At 36.8% G+C, this 20228-nt stretch overlaps 1 protein-coding gene across 31 annotated transcripts in view; it reads left to right on the top strand.

Annotated features, from left to right (window-relative positions):
- slo (calcium-activated potassium channel slo) overlaps window positions 1-20228 on the top strand; it is a 103123-nt gene that overhangs the window by 67338 nt on the left and 15557 nt on the right. For 6 of the 31 annotated variants that reach the window (XM_018522219.1, XM_018522228.1, XM_018522227.1 and 3 more), the window contains exons 7-15: window positions 30-140; window positions 2074-2179; window positions 4980-5132; window positions 5341-5496; window positions 9025-9137; window positions 13920-14075; window positions 14521-14597; window positions 17329-17397; window positions 20000-20050. In XM_018522219.1, coding sequence (XP_018377721.1) covers window positions 30-140; window positions 2074-2179; window positions 4980-5132; window positions 5341-5496; window positions 9025-9137; window positions 13920-14075; window positions 14521-14597; window positions 17329-17397; window positions 20000-20050 — 992 coding nt within the window. Of the gene's footprint in view, window positions 1-29; window positions 141-878; window positions 985-2073; window positions 2180-4979; window positions 5133-5340; window positions 5497-5965; window positions 6079-9024; window positions 9138-13919; window positions 14076-14520; window positions 14598-15131; window positions 15168-17328; window positions 17398-19999; window positions 20051-20228 lie in introns of all 31 variants that reach the window. The other 25 variants (XM_018522218.1, XM_018522217.1, XM_018522243.1 and 22 more) reach the window with 11 other exon arrangements.

The following is a 20228-nucleotide window of genomic DNA, read 5'->3' as shown; positions in this document are numbered from 1 at the left end:
GTCGTCTAATTTGCTGATTGTGTTGGCAGACATATTGTCGTGTGCGGCCACATCACCTACGAATCGGTCTCGCACTTCCTCAAGGATTTCCTACATGAGGATCGCGAGGACGTCGACGTAGAAGTTGTCTTCTTGCATAGGTATGACCGCTGCTTTTGTAAAACTGATATTTTTGCCGGCTCACGTCAAATGCGGCATCAACCCTTTCGACATTACTGGGTTGTATATCTCGTATCACGATTAATATCGTGGGTAGTTTCGAAAGGGTTATCTCCTGGTGTAAACATGTTTTATAAAATTTATCGCTCATCCGATCATTTTATATCATTTATCAGTTTTATGTATCATCTGTTAACGCGTGTGCAAACGGCGGTCATTGATATGTTATTTGACAATATTCTATTAAATGCAATAACACACAATATACTCTATTTACATTTTTACAGGAAATAAAAATTTTATGCATTTTACTCCGGTAATAATTTACCATTGTTTATTCGTACATAAACAAAACTGTGTTATTCGTTGATTACAACACCCGAGTATCTGAAACATTTTTAACTTCTTTCTTCATTTCTTTCATATATATATTATACCATTTTATTTTCTGTGTTGGCGACTTTGTGGTGAGTATATGTCGCCCTTCGAGAGATTTTCCGTCGCCAAGCGACTTAAAGTGATCAGACTCCATTAGCTCCGCGTTTTATCGACCGTAAAACTTCGTTATATTCTAGTAAGAGAGAAGTTTCAAATTACAAACAAAAATTCTCCATCAAGAGATCGGATTGTCCAGTGAAGGATAAGCGAACGGCCGTGTTCCACGGTTGCCCGTGCAGTCTGAGCGCTATAGTCGTAAGGAGTGGTTTGCTTTCTTTCAGGAAAGAGCCGGATCTCGAATTGGAGGGTCTCCTGAAGAGGCATTACACGACCGTGGAGTTTTTTCAGGGCACCATGATGAATGCCGTGGATCTGGAGCGCGTCAAGGTACCCTGAACCCTAGAACAACCACCACACGAAAACCTCCATCAACCAACCAACCCTCCATCAATGCCCTCCACGTGGCCGCTCGTGCTTCTTGTTTCCTTGCAGTTCTTTAGGTTATTACACGGTTATTCGTCTGGGTATAACACGCCGTGATGGTCGATCGATATATATATATATACTTATGTATCTCTTATGCATATATATATTATATATCTATATTTACATACATATATATTTATGTCACACGTCATGCAGTCTCATGTTAATATACTATATATAATTGCTATCGTTACTTTTTATAGAATCTCTCATATCTGGTGATTCGTGCGTACGCATACGCCCGCGAATCACACGAAATGCTCGCTACATTCTTTAGATTTACTTTCTTTCTCTCTTTTTCTCTTTCTCGATTTTGGCTCTCTTTCTCTCTTTCTTCTTTCTTTCATGAACTATCGAAACGTCTGGTGCGGCATGATTGAAAACATCAGTTTGCTTCGTTGGAGCACATTTTCCTGCGGTTTTCCGCGTGAAACTCTGATGATTGTTCAAGTTTACTATATTGGAGCTCGCAATATGGTCATATAAAGTGAGGCTTTTCGAATATACCCTGTGAATGCAAAAACGAAGCGGCACCGGACGATGAAAGATATACATACGTATCTATATATACATACATATATATTTACGTAGCAAAGCAACCGCCTGCGACTGCATGGTATGCTGTATTGAGCTATGGAGCCGACTCAGCTGCAGTAGAGAATTTACTTAGAGATTTATTATTATATATCAGCATACTCGTTCCCTTTGAGGATGAAACCATAGTTTAATCTGCCGTGAATTCGGCTTGATTAAAATGAAAATCGTCAAGACAACTTAAACGAATCGAAAACAGTGCAATACATGGCCTTCTCTCAAAAGTTACGAGTACGCATAACGAATTTGTATTACATTCACGTTCTAACGAAATCTTCGCCGACTCCTCTGTCGGCCTACTCGACCGATATTCTCGCAAAAAAGGACGCGACCGTCGACAGCTGAGGTGAATGTTATTTATAAAAGGAATTATATCATTTTGTCGGATCCGTTCAGGAAACCGCCTGATCTCGAACTGGAAGGACTGTTCAAGCGGCACTTCACCACCGTGGAGTTCTTTCAGGGGACCATCATGAACCCGATTGATCTACAGCGGGTTAAGGTGAGTTTGTTACCACGATCGAACAATCTATGTCCTTGATACAAGATATGCGCATTAAACCCCTATATATATATATATATATACTTAAACAGCTCTATCCTGTTACATATAACGGTCCCTATTCTTACTATATATTTCTATTTTCCTTTTCTATTATATGTTTGACGTCCTGTGACCCATTGGATCGTCCTATCTTGGCGCGCACGGTACCAGCGCTTTATTGTCGCGTAATTAACGCTTAGAAAAGAGTTAACGCTTTTTATTTTAAACAATTTAGAATTTCCTGAAATCTCATTGTATTAATCTGAATCTGTTGTTGATTGTTTTGTGTTTAACTAAAGATTTTTTTTTTCTTGTGTCTCTGAATTTATCTTGTCTTGTAATATACATATTCTAACAAGAGAACACCATTTTGAAATTTTAAATATTATTAGAGACGTTTGAAATAAATATTTATAATACGTATCGCATATGTCGTTTCCGTTTTATATAAGCAGATTCGTGAAAGCTTGAAACGACGATGTTTGCAGACGATGTAAGCAGATCGTAATTTGCTCGAGTTGTTCGTTGGAAAAATCGATGGCGTGAAAGTAGAGATGTTACAGCTGCTACCGTGGGCGATCGGTAGACGTTCGGGAAATGACGTTGTGCGGATAACAAACGCTATTGTTCCAGGATGTTTGTTGCCTGTATGTTTCCCTTTATGCTCGTACACATTGACGATGTTACACCATGATACCCCACCGGCGCGCCTTCGTATACTGTCGTCCGCTTTCGTGTCTCGTCAATTTGCAATAGCTGGTCTCAGATTTGATCAATTATCCGCGAGGTTTTATATAAAACAATCGGGGATGCAGATCTGAGAGCGTCCATGATCAAAAACCCGACATTCGGCCCCACGTATTCATCTAAGTAACGTCGTCCCGGTCTAATAGCCTCTCTCTATCTGTCTATCAATCTATCTATCTTTCTGTCTATCTATCTCATCCCCTATTTCTATCAATACATACCCGGCAGCAAATCCGAGAGGAAAGCAACGTCAATTTCTCCCAACACATAGACACGTACACACACGGAGACACTTTTATGCATACCCACGTGAAAAAAGTCCCTTTAAGGTTGTATTGCATCCACTGGATAGACCCATGCCTGCTGTCAACCCGAGTGGGTAAGTGCCCGTGTATTTCTCGTGGAGAGACTGGTTTACCAGACGATTACTTTCCAGACGGTAGTTTCTGTTAGAGACTTAGTATCTGGTGGGATAGTCGATCGTGGTATCTGTTAAGTGTATCGATCCTGCACTGACGAAGACGGGACGGTACGTTCTCTGTTTGTGTAGTTTCTTTTTACACAATCGAGATTAATGCCAACATCTTGTTAGCCGATAGATTTATCCCCCCCCCCCCCCCAATGATCGATGATGTTTGCACATCCAAGGAATGTTCCATAGAATCGCTTTCATATTTTCAATAATTATTCGATTCTACGGCTGCGTCGAAGGTGCGCACAAAGGAAATTTCAGAGACGTCTTTATGTCTCATTGCTTTTGTAAATTTAATTTTATACTAAATCAAATTTTGTCACTATCAAAATATTTATATTCTAAGTATACCTCATGTAATTCAAGAATTGTAAATTCTTAAATAAAATGCGTCGCGCATGAAATTGTTGACAGTGATAAATCGTGAAATTATAGATTATGTCAGACGCGCAATTATAATTGGCAATTAAATTGAATAATGTACACGAAGCATATCGTTGCAATTCAGATTTAATAAATTTTTGTGAATTCAATTAACTTGATTATCTCATATTTTATGAAATGATTAATCATATTAGCCGTGCGAATCTTCGATATTTGTAGCCATTGTTGTCTCATTGAATGCTTTTATATAACTTTTATTGTAGATGCATATTTTTATAGTACCCTTTATATCGAAGAATTTTCCGTTTCATATGTTGTATTTTCGACGATGCTCTCTGTGTCTATCATATAAAATTTTTCTAATTTGGACAAAAATTTGTACAAATAAATATAAGAAGAAAAGTTACTTTCCAAATATAATCGTAGATCGACGATCTGTAGATTTAGCAGCTTACACGCACCGTACTAATTTCGACGATCGCGACGCGTTCCAAACAGTCATTTTTCTCTTTGCTGATAAATCAACACAATTTTATTGATTATAACGATTTTATTAATTAATTAATCGATAATTTTATCTTTTTCGCTCCATTATATTGAATTACATAATAAGTAATTTTGGATTTTTTAAATAAAATAAAAAGATTACATTTTTACGTCATTGTAACTTTATAGAATAATATATGCATCTTTTTGATTTAGGATTTTCAGTTGTCTTTTCATAACTTCATTTACATTTTTTGGAATTTGATGAAGAAACAATGCGAGGTGATTTTTGCAGGCGTCCAAAGAATTAAATTTTGAGTTAATCACAGTATTTATTAAAATTAAAAAAATATCTTCAAATATCTAAAATATCTTATTTTGCATTTTAGTATTAATACCAAGTTTACAGTAGTCATAATTTTTTTTTTAAATATTCCTGCATATATATATTCCACAAATGAACATACTAATAAATAATAACATTCTATTGAAAAATCTAAAATTACTTATTACATCGATTTCAAATATACGTTCGTGGAGCAACTTCTATTCTATTTTGCTATCGCTTTAAGACCAACGTCCTGCCCAATATACATTTTTCCCATCTATTAATCGATTACAAAACGAAGCAACGGACCGCATAAAACGGATTATCTCCATGCTTTTTAGGTACACGAGGCGGACGCGTGTTTGGTACTGGCGAACAAGTACTGCCAGGACCCGGACGCGGAAGACGCGGCGAACATCATGCGCGTTATCTCCATCAAGAATTATTCAGATGACATTCGCGTTATCATTCAATTAATGCAGTATCACAACAAGGTAACCACTGTCGAGCGATCGAAAAAAAAATGCTCGGCTATAAGTCTAGCTTTAAACGAAATGCGATTTATAAATCAAGGATACAAGTTGATGTTAAGCTTTCCAAAGTTGTATGTACATGCTTTTCAAGAATCAAATATATTTTTTGCAGCAATTAAATGTTTTTATTAACAATAATTTTAATCTTGTGTACCGTATCGTGTTCTAGGCCTACTTATTAAACATTCCATCATGGGACTGGAAGCAGGGTGACGACGTCATATGCCTGGCCGAATTGAAACTAGGTTTCATCGCGCAGTCCTGCCTCGCGCCTGGATTCAGCACAATGATGGCGAATCTCTTCGCGATGCGATCCTTCAAGACGGTCAGTAAAACGTCGTTCTCCGGCAGTGTATCTGCCATTTAATCTATGCATGTCTGAACGCAACTCCTCGTATAGGTCTTTGTTATGACTGAACTGTTCACAGTGATCGGGTATATAAAAGAAATCTTACATCATCAACCGTTTTTTTCCGCAAAATCCTGTCGATTCTGCGATTACATGCGTTCGAGCGTACAAATTTCTTGGCTACAAAATGATAAATCGTTCGATATCATCATTGATAAAATTATTTCCGGTAATTTTTACCTCGTGGTCCGCAAATCGTGTAAATAATTTGCGCGCGTTTCATCGTCACGCGATTCGCGGAAGTGAACTTGAGATTCGCATCATGTCACGTCGTGTCACAACCGGAAGTAATCGGGCACGAGCACCTCACTGTGGACATACGCGCACAATCCGTACATGCATAGGAGCGTGTGTGATTTAGAAATGGTTGGTTGATTGGTACCAGTCGCCCGATATGCAGGATTGGCAGAATGACTACCTGCGTGGAACTGGAATGGAGATGTACACCGAGACACTGAGCCCTACCTTCATTGGAATGCCCTTTGCGAAAGCCACTGAGTAAGTCGGTCTATGGACCAATCTAACATCCAGCAGATAGTCCGCGCATACGTCTGATTCAAGAGACGGGACCAAGTTCAATCGGGTGCGATTTTTCATTCGATCGCTATCGCTGATCGTCCACCGTGTTTGATCTCGTATCTGCGCTGTATCCGCTAACCCTGTGCTCCCTTGCTTCATCATAGTGATGTCCGTTTCTTTCTTGTTGCGCGGCAGCGGAATAAGTCGCCACGGGAAACGTACGGAACCGTCGATATGATCGCTAATTTCGTATCAATAACGATGTTGTGGCGCGCGTGTGATTATTTTTAATTCATTGCTTCTTCAGCCAGTGACGCAGCAAACACGTGGCCTAGCGATCGATTTTGTCGTCTAATGAGGAAAAGCAGGGAGCCCGATCTTTCGCTATTTTTATGAACTTTTTGCGTTGTATGTTGCGCTTTTGTGCCGCAGAGGGATTCAAAATTAGCAACTTAGATAAGATAGTTTCGCAAATTAAATCCTCTTATCATCTTATATTAAATTTTTTGTCGCTTCGTCTCTCTAATAATAATTAAATAATAAAAAGGTATATTTTGCCTATTTATCGTAATGACATTAAAACGATAATTAATATATTCTTCCACACAATCATACAATTTAAAGAAATAAAGATATATAAATTTTATTTTTAGAATAAATTTTGTGAACTTATATATAAATTTTGTGATTTAGAAATAAGTATATAATATTTCCGAAAAAGAGTTAAATTTTCTTTCCGCTATATTAAAACTCCTAACATAAACACCATTGAAGCCGTTTAAGCTGTTTGTTAGATAAAATCTAACAAAATTCTTTGGCGCAAACAAGTTGTTTTACAAGCTATAATTATAGTAAATAAATATTAAACTTATGAGTTTCAATTTCCAAGTTAAAATAGTTCTATTTATTCTCGACTTGTGCCGAGTCCCTCTGCGGTCATGTAAAAAGTTCATAGAAAATGGATGGCTCTTCTACTCGCTGCTGTGAGACACGAACGAAACTCTTTAGGGTTTCACCGCGCATAGCTCATCCAAATGGAATCTCGAGGGACACTCGAGCGAAGAATTCCTTTGAGTAGTGAGACTTGCTCGCGAGAATCGCCGCCATATATTTTGCAGGCTCGTTTTGCGATCATGTTAACGACAACAAAGTAGTTTCGGAAAAGGTCCGTGGTCTCTTGAATCGGAAAAAAAAGAAAGGGATGAAGCTTCGCCTCGCCTATGTCTTTCACTACGCTCCACTCCGCTATAAACGTAAACGTATATATACATATATTATATATACGTAAATACACACATATACAACGGAGCGCGGAGACCTCCGCGCATAAATACATATGTGTGTATATTACAACATAATACATGAACGTGTCTACTATATTGTACAAAACCATATCTGTGCTACACCTAATCGATGTAAACCACCCCTTCATCGCTTCAGTAACGTATCTGTTATTTTCACTCCTCTCTGCAATTAATATATACATGTAACTTTGAACAACTTGTAACAATAACATTAATTAACGGAGTAAGCGAATGGAAGGAGGAACGACTGACGATGATACAATCTTGATCTCGTTAGGCAATGGAATCGTAGAGCATTCAAAGCCTTTGATCCGATTCTTGTTATAGAGTTTCTAAACCAGACCAAACTGGAAACCATTATAGCGGCGAGCGGGTAAATATGGCGGTCAAATTTCCATCTCGTCAGAGGTAAAGTTGCTAGATTCATAGAGCAATCCTTTGATCCAAGTTTTGGTGCCAACTCTGCAACAACGTATTTACTGTTGTGTTGGTTACCTGATGAAGACCAACACACGAGCATATGATTCAGGATTTCTAGTTGCAGGTATTTTAGAAAGATAAAAAAAATGTGAAAATCTGAAAAAAATGAAATCTCATTCAAAAATGCTCTTTGAATTAAAGTTAAACAGAAAATAAACATTTTCAAGTGTTTTTTCAAGAACTATCACTTTTTTCAACAGTAGCTCATCCAGTCATTTGTTTTTACAAAGCTGTTACTGGCAGATTGATTCTAGAAAAATAAATACAACAGTCAAAATATTGTACTACGAATCTAGAACTCTCTGAAAACCATCATCTTGAAAAACGATATAGCTCGAGAAAATCGAAGATGTGTCCTCGTCGTCGTTCGTATCAATGAAAGCGCACTCTTTGCGGACTTCAGAGTTCTACTATATATACACTACGAAGAGATCAACGTAATTGAAGAGCTTGCGCGTGCAAGAGGGACGTGCAAGTGTAGCCAGAGGAAGGAAAACGTGAGAAATGGTCAGGCTTCGATCAATCGACAAATTGCTGAGATTGATAGGTGGGGTGGGACAGAGTATTTGGAAGAGATCAAGCGCTCTATGAGCTCCCGAATATGCACATACATATATATGTTTGAGTGAGTGTGAGTGTATGCGCGCGTGCTCGCCCCCGGAATTACGGCCTTTGGAATTTGATCGTTAACGGCGCTCATTCGTTCCGGTGACGGTGATAATAACTCTCACTCCGGTCGGTCGCCATAATTGCGAAATGCATCATCATGCATGATCGCCGTGCGACGACACGACGCAACGCGAACCGCGTCACTCGGGATCGGCATCCCGAGCGTGTCCTCTGGCCTACATTCTGTCTTTCGGTCGGAAACAGTTCCTTCGATAACAAACGTTTAATAAAGAAAATCATTATCAAACAAGGAATAAGATCAGATACTGCGTTCTATGATAAATTTTTTTCAGACGGACCCATTGCGATCAGACAATTCGCGATCTCTCGTTTAGAAAACATATGCGAAATGTTCTTTCCCTCCGGGAAGGGTAGCAGCTCGCACGCAGCTGATGCTCTTCCGCCGCGCATTCACACGCGACGTGGATCATGAAAGTTTGATGACGTGGGGTCTGGTTGGTTGGTGTTTCAGTCGCCGGACACACAGGCATGGCAGAATGATTACCTGCAGGGCACGGGCTGCGAGATGTACACGGAAACCCTCTCCCCGTCCTTTACCGGGATGACATTTCCCCAAGCTAGCGAGTAAGTTCTCGCTGCCAACGGCTGTCACACACGTAAACGTACCGTAAACAGATACTCTTACACAAGTCACGCGACACAACATATATACAGAGTTGACAACTATACGGACTGTCATACAACATTCATGTACGAAAAGAAAGAAGAAAAATGCAAATACGAAAAATATTCTATCGACACTGTACACTCGGTTACGAATTCCTTTCTTTCTATCTCTTTCTCTTTCTCTCTATTTATCTCTTTGTCTTATCTTGTCTTACGAATAAACACACTGAACTGTCTCAATACCGAGACGTACATACATATTGTCACATATCTTGGAAAAAAAAACATATATATATATATATATATTTATATATATCGCCCCTCACCTCGGTCTCTTAGTCTTTGAACAATTTTTTTTTTATTAGATTCTACTATATTCGTCTTTCTGTCTACATCCTTTTGTTTGGATTTTGCGTAGAGTAGTCCAGTTTTGAGCTGTACGAATTTTTTCTCTCCTTTTTGTTTCTATTTTTTGTCTTTTTGTTTTTGTTCGGCCGTGTCCTTATTCTTTCGATCAGTTTTGATTTTCTTTTTCGAGCTGCTCGAAATTCTGCACAAATCTTTGTTGAATTGCATAGAAATAAAGTGTAGAGTGACATATCAGGGATGAATGCGGACTTTGCTTGCCAGTCACAGCGAATGCCGGTCGTGCTGGTCTAATTGGGACATTTGATTGGCAACGAGGGAATCGACAATGTTGGAAACGAAAGTGTTTCAAACTCACACCTGGATTCTAAAATTTCTGGGAACACCGGCGCAGGTGATTTGCAAATGGTCGCGATTCTGAAAATGTTCCTGTCAAACGTGACGACCATGTCGAGACCGAACGCAATGGAACTCTCGTGTTTTGACACTATTTCGCGGAACAATTAATATCGAAATTGAAAATTGCATATTGTTTAATGTTTCTCCTAACTCAATTCGTTTACGTGACACGTAGAACACTTTTCTTGCGTCTTTTTAAAGATTTCTCATTTTTATTTTCTCTTTTATTATATTTAATCAATTATTTGTTTTTTTTTATTACTTTATTAATAATGTATTGTATAGAAATCAATTTAAAAAATAATAATTGGAACTAAAGGACTTATAAGATAAAATATACAAAGTGTTCATTTTCGCGATATTAAATGTCACGAAAATTGCTTAATTGTCGGCCTTGAATGTTTTTAATTTTAAATTGGCGCGCACAATATCGTGTTATAGTATAACGTGACCAACGGCTATTCTTAATAAGCCGTAATTAGTTGCAGCCAGGCGCGCGTTTCAAGAATCGTTTGCGAGATCCGCATTCATCCCGGTAAATCGTGCATCCCGCTTCGGCAATATCACAATTTTTTGCGGCGCAACGTGAGACGAAATGAGAAAGAAACGCGCGCGTACCGTGACCTCATTCCGGCGAAACGGCGAAAAGGCATTATTCTACCTTTATTAGGAAAAAGGACAGCGAAATCTTTCTTTTTTTTTATATGAACACTTTTAAATGTAACATAACGGATGAAATTTTTGTTTTTTTTTGTCGGTAATGTCCGTATCCTTGTCATGGTGTGTGTTCTTAGATGTAGCATAATCTAATATTATCTTAACAAAAGCGCGTTCTTTGTACACGCATGCCTGTTGCTCTTTACCATGTAAAAGTATGTAAAACTTATTCTCGTAACACATTGACATCGATTATTGAAGAAGTGTACGGGCAGATATCGATCGTGGCTGCCGATTAGACATAAATATGTATTAGTACACGCAGTTCGTTAACAAACTTTAATCGAGCTCGCAGTTCTGTTCTTGCGAAAATTTTCAAAGTAATTTATAGGAGTAATTTATATCATTCTTCCTACAAGTATTAATATATTCTACAGATATCGGCCCACTAATATCTACTATGACACATACACGTACACACACACAATAAAAATTGATCGAGGTGTTATATATAGTTACTTGCAATCGAAATTAATCGTAAGAATTTATAATTATGATGTATACGTGAAGCATGCAAGGTATACGGAATGTAGTGTGTAACTATATGTTCCAAAAGTAGTTTATATATTTTCCTGTAAGTATACACGTTCAGATTTTATTCAACAAAAATGAAAATTATGATAAAATGCATGCATTAATTATAAAAACCAAATTAACATGAAAAAGTTATCAAAAATACGTCATAAACTTTTACATCCTTTTATATTTTGTTTTCGTTGCAAGTCACTATATATAAAAATAAATTCAACCAAGAACTATACGTATTTATGAAAACAAATATGTCTTTTTTCTGTAGCTACGAATTTTTGTGATAAAAAATAAATATTATAAAACGACGCTTAACAGTTAGAAATATATATTACACAGTAAAAATATATAATATATTGTCCTGTAATAATTAAATGAATTTTAATTAAATTAAATAAATACTATAATATACGCCGCCGTAATAAATATCGTTCAATAAATAGTCTTAATAAATAACTAAGAAAATCAATCGTCAATGAAAAAAAAAGATCGTCGTTTGATACCCTTTCTCAGCCGTCTGAATTGCACCGTATATATTTGCCTAAGATTGCATCACTGATTTCTGTGATTTTTCATTTTTCTACTTTTAGGATAACATATTTAATACTGGCAGACTGCCAGTACACTTTCATCTGCAAAAATATCACGACAGCGATAGTTTTTGAGTTACAAGACTTCGAAAATTTAAATAATTTTACAAATTAAGTTTCTTTGTTCTTTCTGTAATTTCGAATACATCTTAAATCAACAAAAACTTTGATTCGACAATTTGATCAATTAAAGAAATATCTAAAGCTGTTATGTTAAGAAATTGTGATAACAAATAATAGGCAATTGAATATTAGTTTAAGATAAATTATCTCGTAAATGAAAGCAAATGACAGGAATTTAAAACACTCTGCAGAGCTAGATATTAGTACTTTCACTGCTATCACAATCTCTTAAAGAAGATGATATTAAAAGGAAATGATAGTAGTTCCTTGGTATATTCTACAGAGATCAGTGAATTGCATCGCGAGACAGAAAGCTATAATTCTTCCGAGTTTTCTGTTTGGTTTATGCGCACTTGGATCGTCATCATTTGGTTTGCGTGTGTGAGAGATCTATTCCTGTAAGAAGTGATCTTCACATTGAGTACATCATGAATATTTATTATCTATGAATATTTATTATCATTATTATCTTTTTATACGCCATATATCGTATCCGATTATATTATATACATATAATGCTTTCCGAACATTAGTTAATCCGTTTGATCCTTACATGGATGGGACCTCCCGAATGTCTCCTAGAACTTTGAAATAGATTAGGAACTTAGAACGTAATAGATAGTTTATAAAGGGCGATAAAGACTCTCAACCTATCTTAGCATGTTTCGGCTCGTATTATTAAATAAGTAATAATCGTTTACGTAAAACTTTCCTGCATGATTGCCTGGATTGATTCATCGATACATGTTGCATCGATTGCATGATTGTTTAACGTTCAATTAGCGCCGAGGTGGTATAACGGGAACGATGATACATGCAGGTATAAACAAGGCTTAATTTTTTTTAAATAAACAAGCACTGTAAATTTAAATGCTTTGATAGTCTGAATAATAAGACTTGCCTCTGCACAATCAGTATCCCGTTACGCTGTAGGTGTATATACACGTATCTTACTAACACGTATTATTCGCTAAATGAAAGGCATAAAGTATGAAAAATTATAAAATATTTATTTATTATTAAATCATTATGTTGAACAATTAGAGATACGTTAAATAATAAAATAACATTAAATGAAGTTTCACTTTTACAAATTAATTTTTTAAACTGCATCTTTTAGATAAGAAAATGTGAATCTTAAATAAATGTTCTACCTTGTCCTATTATGCATTTTAAATATATATAAATACAATCTGGAAATACTTTATGCTACGTTTGCAAATATATCTTGTGCAAAGAATGAAGCTTGCATTCGTATGCAAATATTCATATATATGTTTAAGTAGCTATATTAAAGGATTATTATAGTAGTAGTTGTATTACAAAATTGTATAATTTTATATAATCTTATGCTTTATATATAATAAAACTAAAATGAAAATAGCTTCATACGAGCAACAGGAGTTCCTTTTACATATACAAGTTTCATTGTTTGCCTAACACGGATGATATTGAGTTGTTCTCAACTATTTCTGATGTTCTATTTTGTTAAAGATACTTTATAGTTATTATATATTGAATTTGTGTAAATTCACTAATGGCTCGCAAATTACAAACGTAAATTATAAAGAGCATTCAGCCACGCGCAAGGTGTTTTTTGCGAATGTTATATATTTAAAATTCTTACGTTACAGAAACAAATTATAATATAATATATACCATTATAATATAATTTGTTTCTATAACGTAAGAATTTTAAATATGTACACCTTGCGCGTGGCTGAATGCTCTTTATAATTTACGTTTGTATTATATATTGACTTTATTGCTGTAAACATTTTTACATTATAAGGAACGAATTTAGACATTAGTGCATATTATTATACTTATTTAAAAACAACTCATTATCAATGACAACAGCTTTGCAATATTTTTAGTCGCTTATCGGTGGCTATGTTTTTGCATATAATGTTATTCCATAAATGTATGATATAAAAACAAAGCAAAATATTTAAATTTTTTGTTAACTTGATGCTCAGTGGTGAGACTTCGAATATTACGCATAATTTCGTCGTAGGTTGTGCTTCACAAAACTGAAGCTCTTGCTGCTGGCTATCGAGATAAAGGGCGAAGGAGGCTCCGACAGTAAAATCTCGATTAACCCACGTGGTGCCAAGATCGCTGCAAATACTCAGGGATTCTTCATTGCTCAATCTGCTGACGAAGTAAAGCGGTAAGAACCCTCGAATATTTTGAAATATTGCTAAAAAGATTTAAAGCGGAAGCTTATTTAGACATTGTACATTCTGCTTAATTCTATTAAGGATTATTAATTATCGAAATAAGACTGCATTTAAGGCAAACTAAAGAGGCTCGACTAGTTAAAACTATAAGTGTTCATTTTCAATATACAACGTTTAATATAGCTTAGAACAAGCGTTTTACAATTTTTTACAACAAATTACAAGAATGTGTTTAATAATATAATATGTATATTGCTTCTCCCCATTATTTTACAATATTTTATAAATTGAACTGTATACAATCAGCTTCTGTAATTAACTTTCTGTATTTTCCAATTTTATCGTTTTATTTTTTTCCAATAAAAATCGAAAAGACTTCCTTTTATAATTCGTGCGAATAATAATCGTGTGTCTCTCTTGTGCTTTTATTTCCAGGGCGTGGTTCTATTGCAAAGCATGCCACGAGGATATTAAAGACGAGACTCTGATCAAGAAGTGCAAGTGCAAAAATTGTAAGTCTTTCTAGCCCAGTGATCCTTTAAACAGCCTTTCTCAATTTTTGCCAAATTTTCTGCTAAATGACATCCGGTCTTCTCTCTCGAATATATATATTAATATATATACATATGTCTATATATCTAACATATAAACTGTACACAGATGTATTTTGTACGTAGAACGCGCTCAATCTATTGATAGAGATTGCGAGTCTCACACGCGATTTCTCTCCCCGTTCTCTATAACTATCTATCTCTCTTTCTCTCTTTCATTCATTCTCGCTCTCTCTGTCAGTCGATATTGATAGAGCGTGCCTTTGATTTGACTCGCAAAATTATAACGTCTCGACATAAAGTAACATGTAAGTGTAAACGGATCACATAGGAAGCTCTCTTTATACATATCTCTCCCTTTCCCTCTCCCTCGCTCACTCCGGTTTATACCAGCCCACCTTCTTTGCCCTTGTTTGAGAGCGTGATAACAGTAATAAATGCGACTATTAACGAAGTGACATGGTTGTGACTATCCTATTATGATATATGATCTAGTGGGGCAGCAGCAGCGCTCCTGGGGCCGGGACTTAGGTAACGTCTCTCACACTCGTTCGTTAAGTCTGATACTTTACTATCATCTCTATGATTATCACTTGTTTTTTAATCTTCTTGCCCTTTTATATACGATCTGGCTCTTGATTCAACCCCTCCACTCGCCAAACATCAACTTGACTGTACTGTCTACTGTTTCTGCCTCTGTACTAAAACTCTGTTCCGCGCCTTGCGATATTTTCTCTTTCTATTAAGTTACCCCCCTTCTTCATTGCTCCCTACCCTTCATTCTTCCTCTTTTTCTATCTCTCTTTGTCTTTCTCTTTCGCTCTTTCTCTTTGTCTGTATTTTCCGGCTCTCTCTCTCTTTCTCTCTCTCTCTCTGTGTCCTATGAATACATTACTTCCAATATTAATCGATCTCTTGCAAGCCAAGGTGATGATTATGAGGATAATTATCATGATGATGATGATCAGCACAACAATGATTGCATTTTTAATCTTCATTGCAAGACACAATCCTCAAGGCGATGCTATAATTGGGTTCTTCTTTGTTTTTCACTGTCACGTTTTTCGTTAATTCTTTTTTTTTTCAAGTTTGCCAACTACGCGGCGATTTTTGCAATTACGATCAACAGCAGAAGCTACGGCGAGAACGTAATACATTTTGCAACGAATTAAATGGAAAATTCATTACGCGCCTACGCACTAGTAGATCAAACACTGCGACTTTGTGTGTCACGTAACGACGAGCATGATTAATTTATTTCATTTTCGGGGAAACTTTATGTTCGCTCCGATCGCGAGAAATGACGTGAAAAATAAATGAAGTACCGAGTTCAACACAGTAATTCCCGAAAGTCCAGTCAGTTGGCGCATGTCCACCTGACCGAGAACAAAAATTAGCTTGCACTAATAGTGTGTGCCCCTCTCGCTCGCCTTGCATGCATGACTAGCTCCCGGATTTAGACCTGTTTTCGCCATAATGGTAATGACAGCTTTTTTCTCGATCACTGTCTGTCTTCACACCCTCTTTCTCTGTCTCTCTTCTCTTCTCTCTCTCTCTCTCTCTCTCTCTCTCTCTCGCTGTCTCCATTTACTTCATTTTCCGAAACTGTCTTCTCTAATCGTCTGCCTTTCTCCCTTTCTCTCTCTTTCTCTCACGCTCCCTTTCTCTCTTAACGTGTGCTAGCTGTATTGTCGATGAGATCTCTCGTCGATCGATCAGCTCGATCGAACTGCGCGTCTTCCATTGCATTCACGCGCGTTCTCACGTTCGTCGAACGTTTCTCGTTCTTGAATCGCCAGTGAAATTGGATCGCCGACCGATAGTGCACCGATGGCAGGAGCATACCCATCCGTTCCCCACGAACGACGAGATCTCCGTGCCGGCGTCACTCAGGCACATCGGGGGAGATCACGGGTCGCCCCCGTCCGACAACTCCTTCCATGTCACACGCGACATACCACATCAGGCGTACACTTGTACACGACCATGTACACGATTACATCCACACTAGTCTCCCTCGAGTAGCGACTTACGCTTACCCAATCACACGATCAGTTTTGTCCATATACAGGAACGGTAATACCCTAAACCCTGGGCAATCAACGTTCCCGGTGCTCGTGCTGGAGCGCCGGGCGATCGCAATGTTGATCAATGTTAATTTTTAGGTTTTCAAAGAATTTCGATGATGACGAGGAAAGGTAATTTGCTCGATATTTTCTATTTTTTTTTTTCAGCGTTACGTATTTGGATGTATCGAGTGTACCCTTATTTGTGATTGGACGTATTTAAATATTGTGACTAATTCCGTGTTCGAATTCGTACGTGGACTGACGCGGGATCGCGGTAATTCTCTACACTCGATTATACATATATCGTCAGTATTATTTTTATTAAAATTAATTTTATTCGTCAAATTTATAAATATTTTCGGAATAATTAATATTTGAATTACAATTAATATTTGCATACTCTATACATCATATACATTGCACAATTCATTCCGCTCGCGCGCACGTGCACATACGAATTCCGCAAAAGCTATACATTACTTAAAAAAAAAAAGGAGAGAAAAAACAAAGTGCGTTGTGAACACCAGCCATTCACGTTTTTCTCCCGTGCATATATGATGCGTCTGTTCATTTTATTCATAACTCACAAACCCGTGTCCGGGTCGATCGCTGAATTTTTGCAGATGTGGGGATGATGATGATGCAGACTGGCATGGTGAAGGGAAACACTGCCTACAGCAGTTATCTCGATGGTATGCCTGTTGCCGGCTTCCTCCTCCATCCTTTTCGTATCTCGTATATGCGTGTCCACCTGTCGCAACTTCTGCGAGAATTTGTCAGTATAAAGCACATGAATTGATTCTTTAAAAATTAATAATATCGAATTTCTTACATAAAAAGAAATCTCTTTTTAAAATCGACACTCTAATTGCCAGCATACTCGATCCATGCTCGTTATTCTGACAAAATGCATTCTGCTGGACCCGGCATGCTATTTTATGTTCACACATTAAGAAATCGTGATCATGAAATATTCGCGTAACTTTTCGTTTGGCGACATCACAAAAAGTTTTGATGTCCGGCAGAATCAGGTTGGCTTTAATTGTGTAATGAGGTAAGATGGCGTAAGTGATATTGAACGTACAACAGCCAAACCGACGGACTAATCGTCTCACTTATCACGTGCACTTACTCCACAGTACCCCGTATACGATATTCTTCCACTCGGATCCGTATGATCCACATTGTTTATCGTTGGGCTTTTGCTAGAGCTGATGGCATTGAGCGAGTTACCGAGCATCGCCCTCTAATAGTAGCATATAGTTACGTTATGTAGCACTAATATTGTTCGCCGCTTCTTCTCCTACTTCGACACGTGGGACAGGGCCGAGTAACAAGCACTCCGATTGGACGAACGGATGCGGTCATACGCCGCCAAAAATCGATTAACTATTGCGTATTATGTTTAGCTTCATTCGTCACAAGTACGATACAATGGCCGCTTTCGCGCAGAAACGCATTCTTGCACGTTGCCGAGCCGTATATATTTTGTGTCTTCACGTTAAATGGCTGCCACCTAACACCAGTCGACGAGTTTGCCCATGTCATATTTCAGGCTTGCTAACGTTTCTTAATTGTTGTTTCAGTGTGCTTACGTGGATTTTTATTGATAATTTATACATTTCACCGGTTCCAGATATTGTCACGTGTCCGTTCATGTAATACGCATACAATGTTTATTCTTTTTTCTTACCAGAACCGGCTTCAATGATCGCAACAATAAACGTGACAATTTGGAACTGAAGTGTCTTTTTATGTATAAGGCTATCCAAAATATTATATACTCTATAAATAAATATATACATATTTATATACGTACATGCATATCTTTTATTGATAATTGAATGCAAGTATTATTACTTTGGATCGCCTTGTATATATCAACATGTAAAAGTTTGCATTGTTTCTGCACAAATCAAACGCTTTTCGTGAAAGTTGCAATCCCAAAAATCATATCGTAAAGCTATGCACTTATAAATTTAGAAATTAATGAATAAGTATTAATATAAGCATAATTAATATACCATGAATAAATATAATCATTTTTCCAATATTGACTTTCGCGAAAAACGTTTTTTTTATTGCCCCGTATTTACATAAGAAATTGTATAATTAATCGTTGCCAAATTAAATTTTATTGCAGCATTTTAATTCATTTCTGTGTCAATTTTGTCTAAATTCAATATTAAATACGAAATTAAAATATAGTTACAGATGCTCGTCTTGAAAATCTTGTGCAAATGTTTGAACATGCGTTTATGAATACTTTTGCATCTAACTAAAAGAATATAAAAAATTCTACGTGTATTTTATACCAAATGTTTAACCGTTGCATATTATTTAAGAAGTATTTCAAATATGTTACATATGATGTTTTTTTTTAAATTCCAAAACATTTTAATAGCTCAGAAAAACTACAGCAGTGCGTTATTAAGTACGATATTGATCTGCTCGTGCACGTGACATTCCGTTTCCATGATATACTTTCAATGTCGCTAAGTGCGGGTTGATTGAATTCGGCACGCAACCAGAAAGAGCACCAAGACGTAAGCTTACCATGAGCTTAAACAGCTTACAGGGACGATGATAATCGATGCCCAGGGTTTACATCGGCTAAAAATACTTCATTTCCCCCTCACATATCGAGCATATTTGACACCACTCATCAACATCACAACATAACGCCGACACTCTGCAACCGAGATTGACTTCTGAGGAAATGTTTATTTCTTTTTTACGTATTCTTGAATATACGAGATTCAACCGCACAGCGCAGATATTAATATCTATGTGTTGCGACCCTCACAGTAGGCCAAACTAAACTATGCAATGGTTGTAACACCAATGTTAATAATGACTCTCTCCATCGAAGGTCACGTTACAGTAAGCTACAATGACATTTTTGCAAAAGTTGAAATATTTTTATGATCTGTCAAATTAGCGACATTCGATTAAATCTTTATTTCGAAATTCAATTTATATTTTTTCATGAACGATTTTTACACGGGCTAAATATTTCACAAGCATGATTTATTCAATTAATTTTGAATTTAAGAAACGCTGATATAAGTACAAAATTAAATTTAAGTAAGAAGAAAAATTAAATTAAATCGAAGATCAGAAGAAAAAATATGAAAATTTGTGATACCCTGATCCTGATAAATCGCTCTAAACGTGACATATCGATCGGGACAACGGATTTAGATCCCCCACACCCGTTGAGACCCCCGCATCTAGGTTGACATTATTTTGGTTGTGACAACTAACAGCTCTGGTTCTCCTCCCTTCGGGCAGTGGCCACATTCCGGAAAGGCGTGCGAGCTGTTCAGATGGTTGGAAGAGCAAGTACGTATCCCCCGTGTGTAGACTGTGTACCAAACGTCATTTTTTTATCTTAATCCCAGAAATACGGAAATTTTTTTTAAAGTAAATTCATTGGATAAGGTGTGATTGTGAAAATAGAAAAGATATAATATAAGATATAATATTTTCTAATAGAGCAACATGGCCTTTGACTCGAAAA

Source organism: Trachymyrmex cornetzi, unplaced genomic scaffold (assembly GCF_001594075.2).
Source record: "Trachymyrmex cornetzi isolate Tcor2-1 unplaced genomic scaffold, Tcor1.1 scaffold129, whole genome shotgun sequence".
Lineage (NCBI taxonomy): Eukaryota > Metazoa > Arthropoda > Insecta > Hymenoptera > Formicidae > Trachymyrmex > Trachymyrmex cornetzi.
Note: the sequence above shows the minus strand (reverse complement) of the source record. Positions and strands in the feature narration are given on the sequence as shown.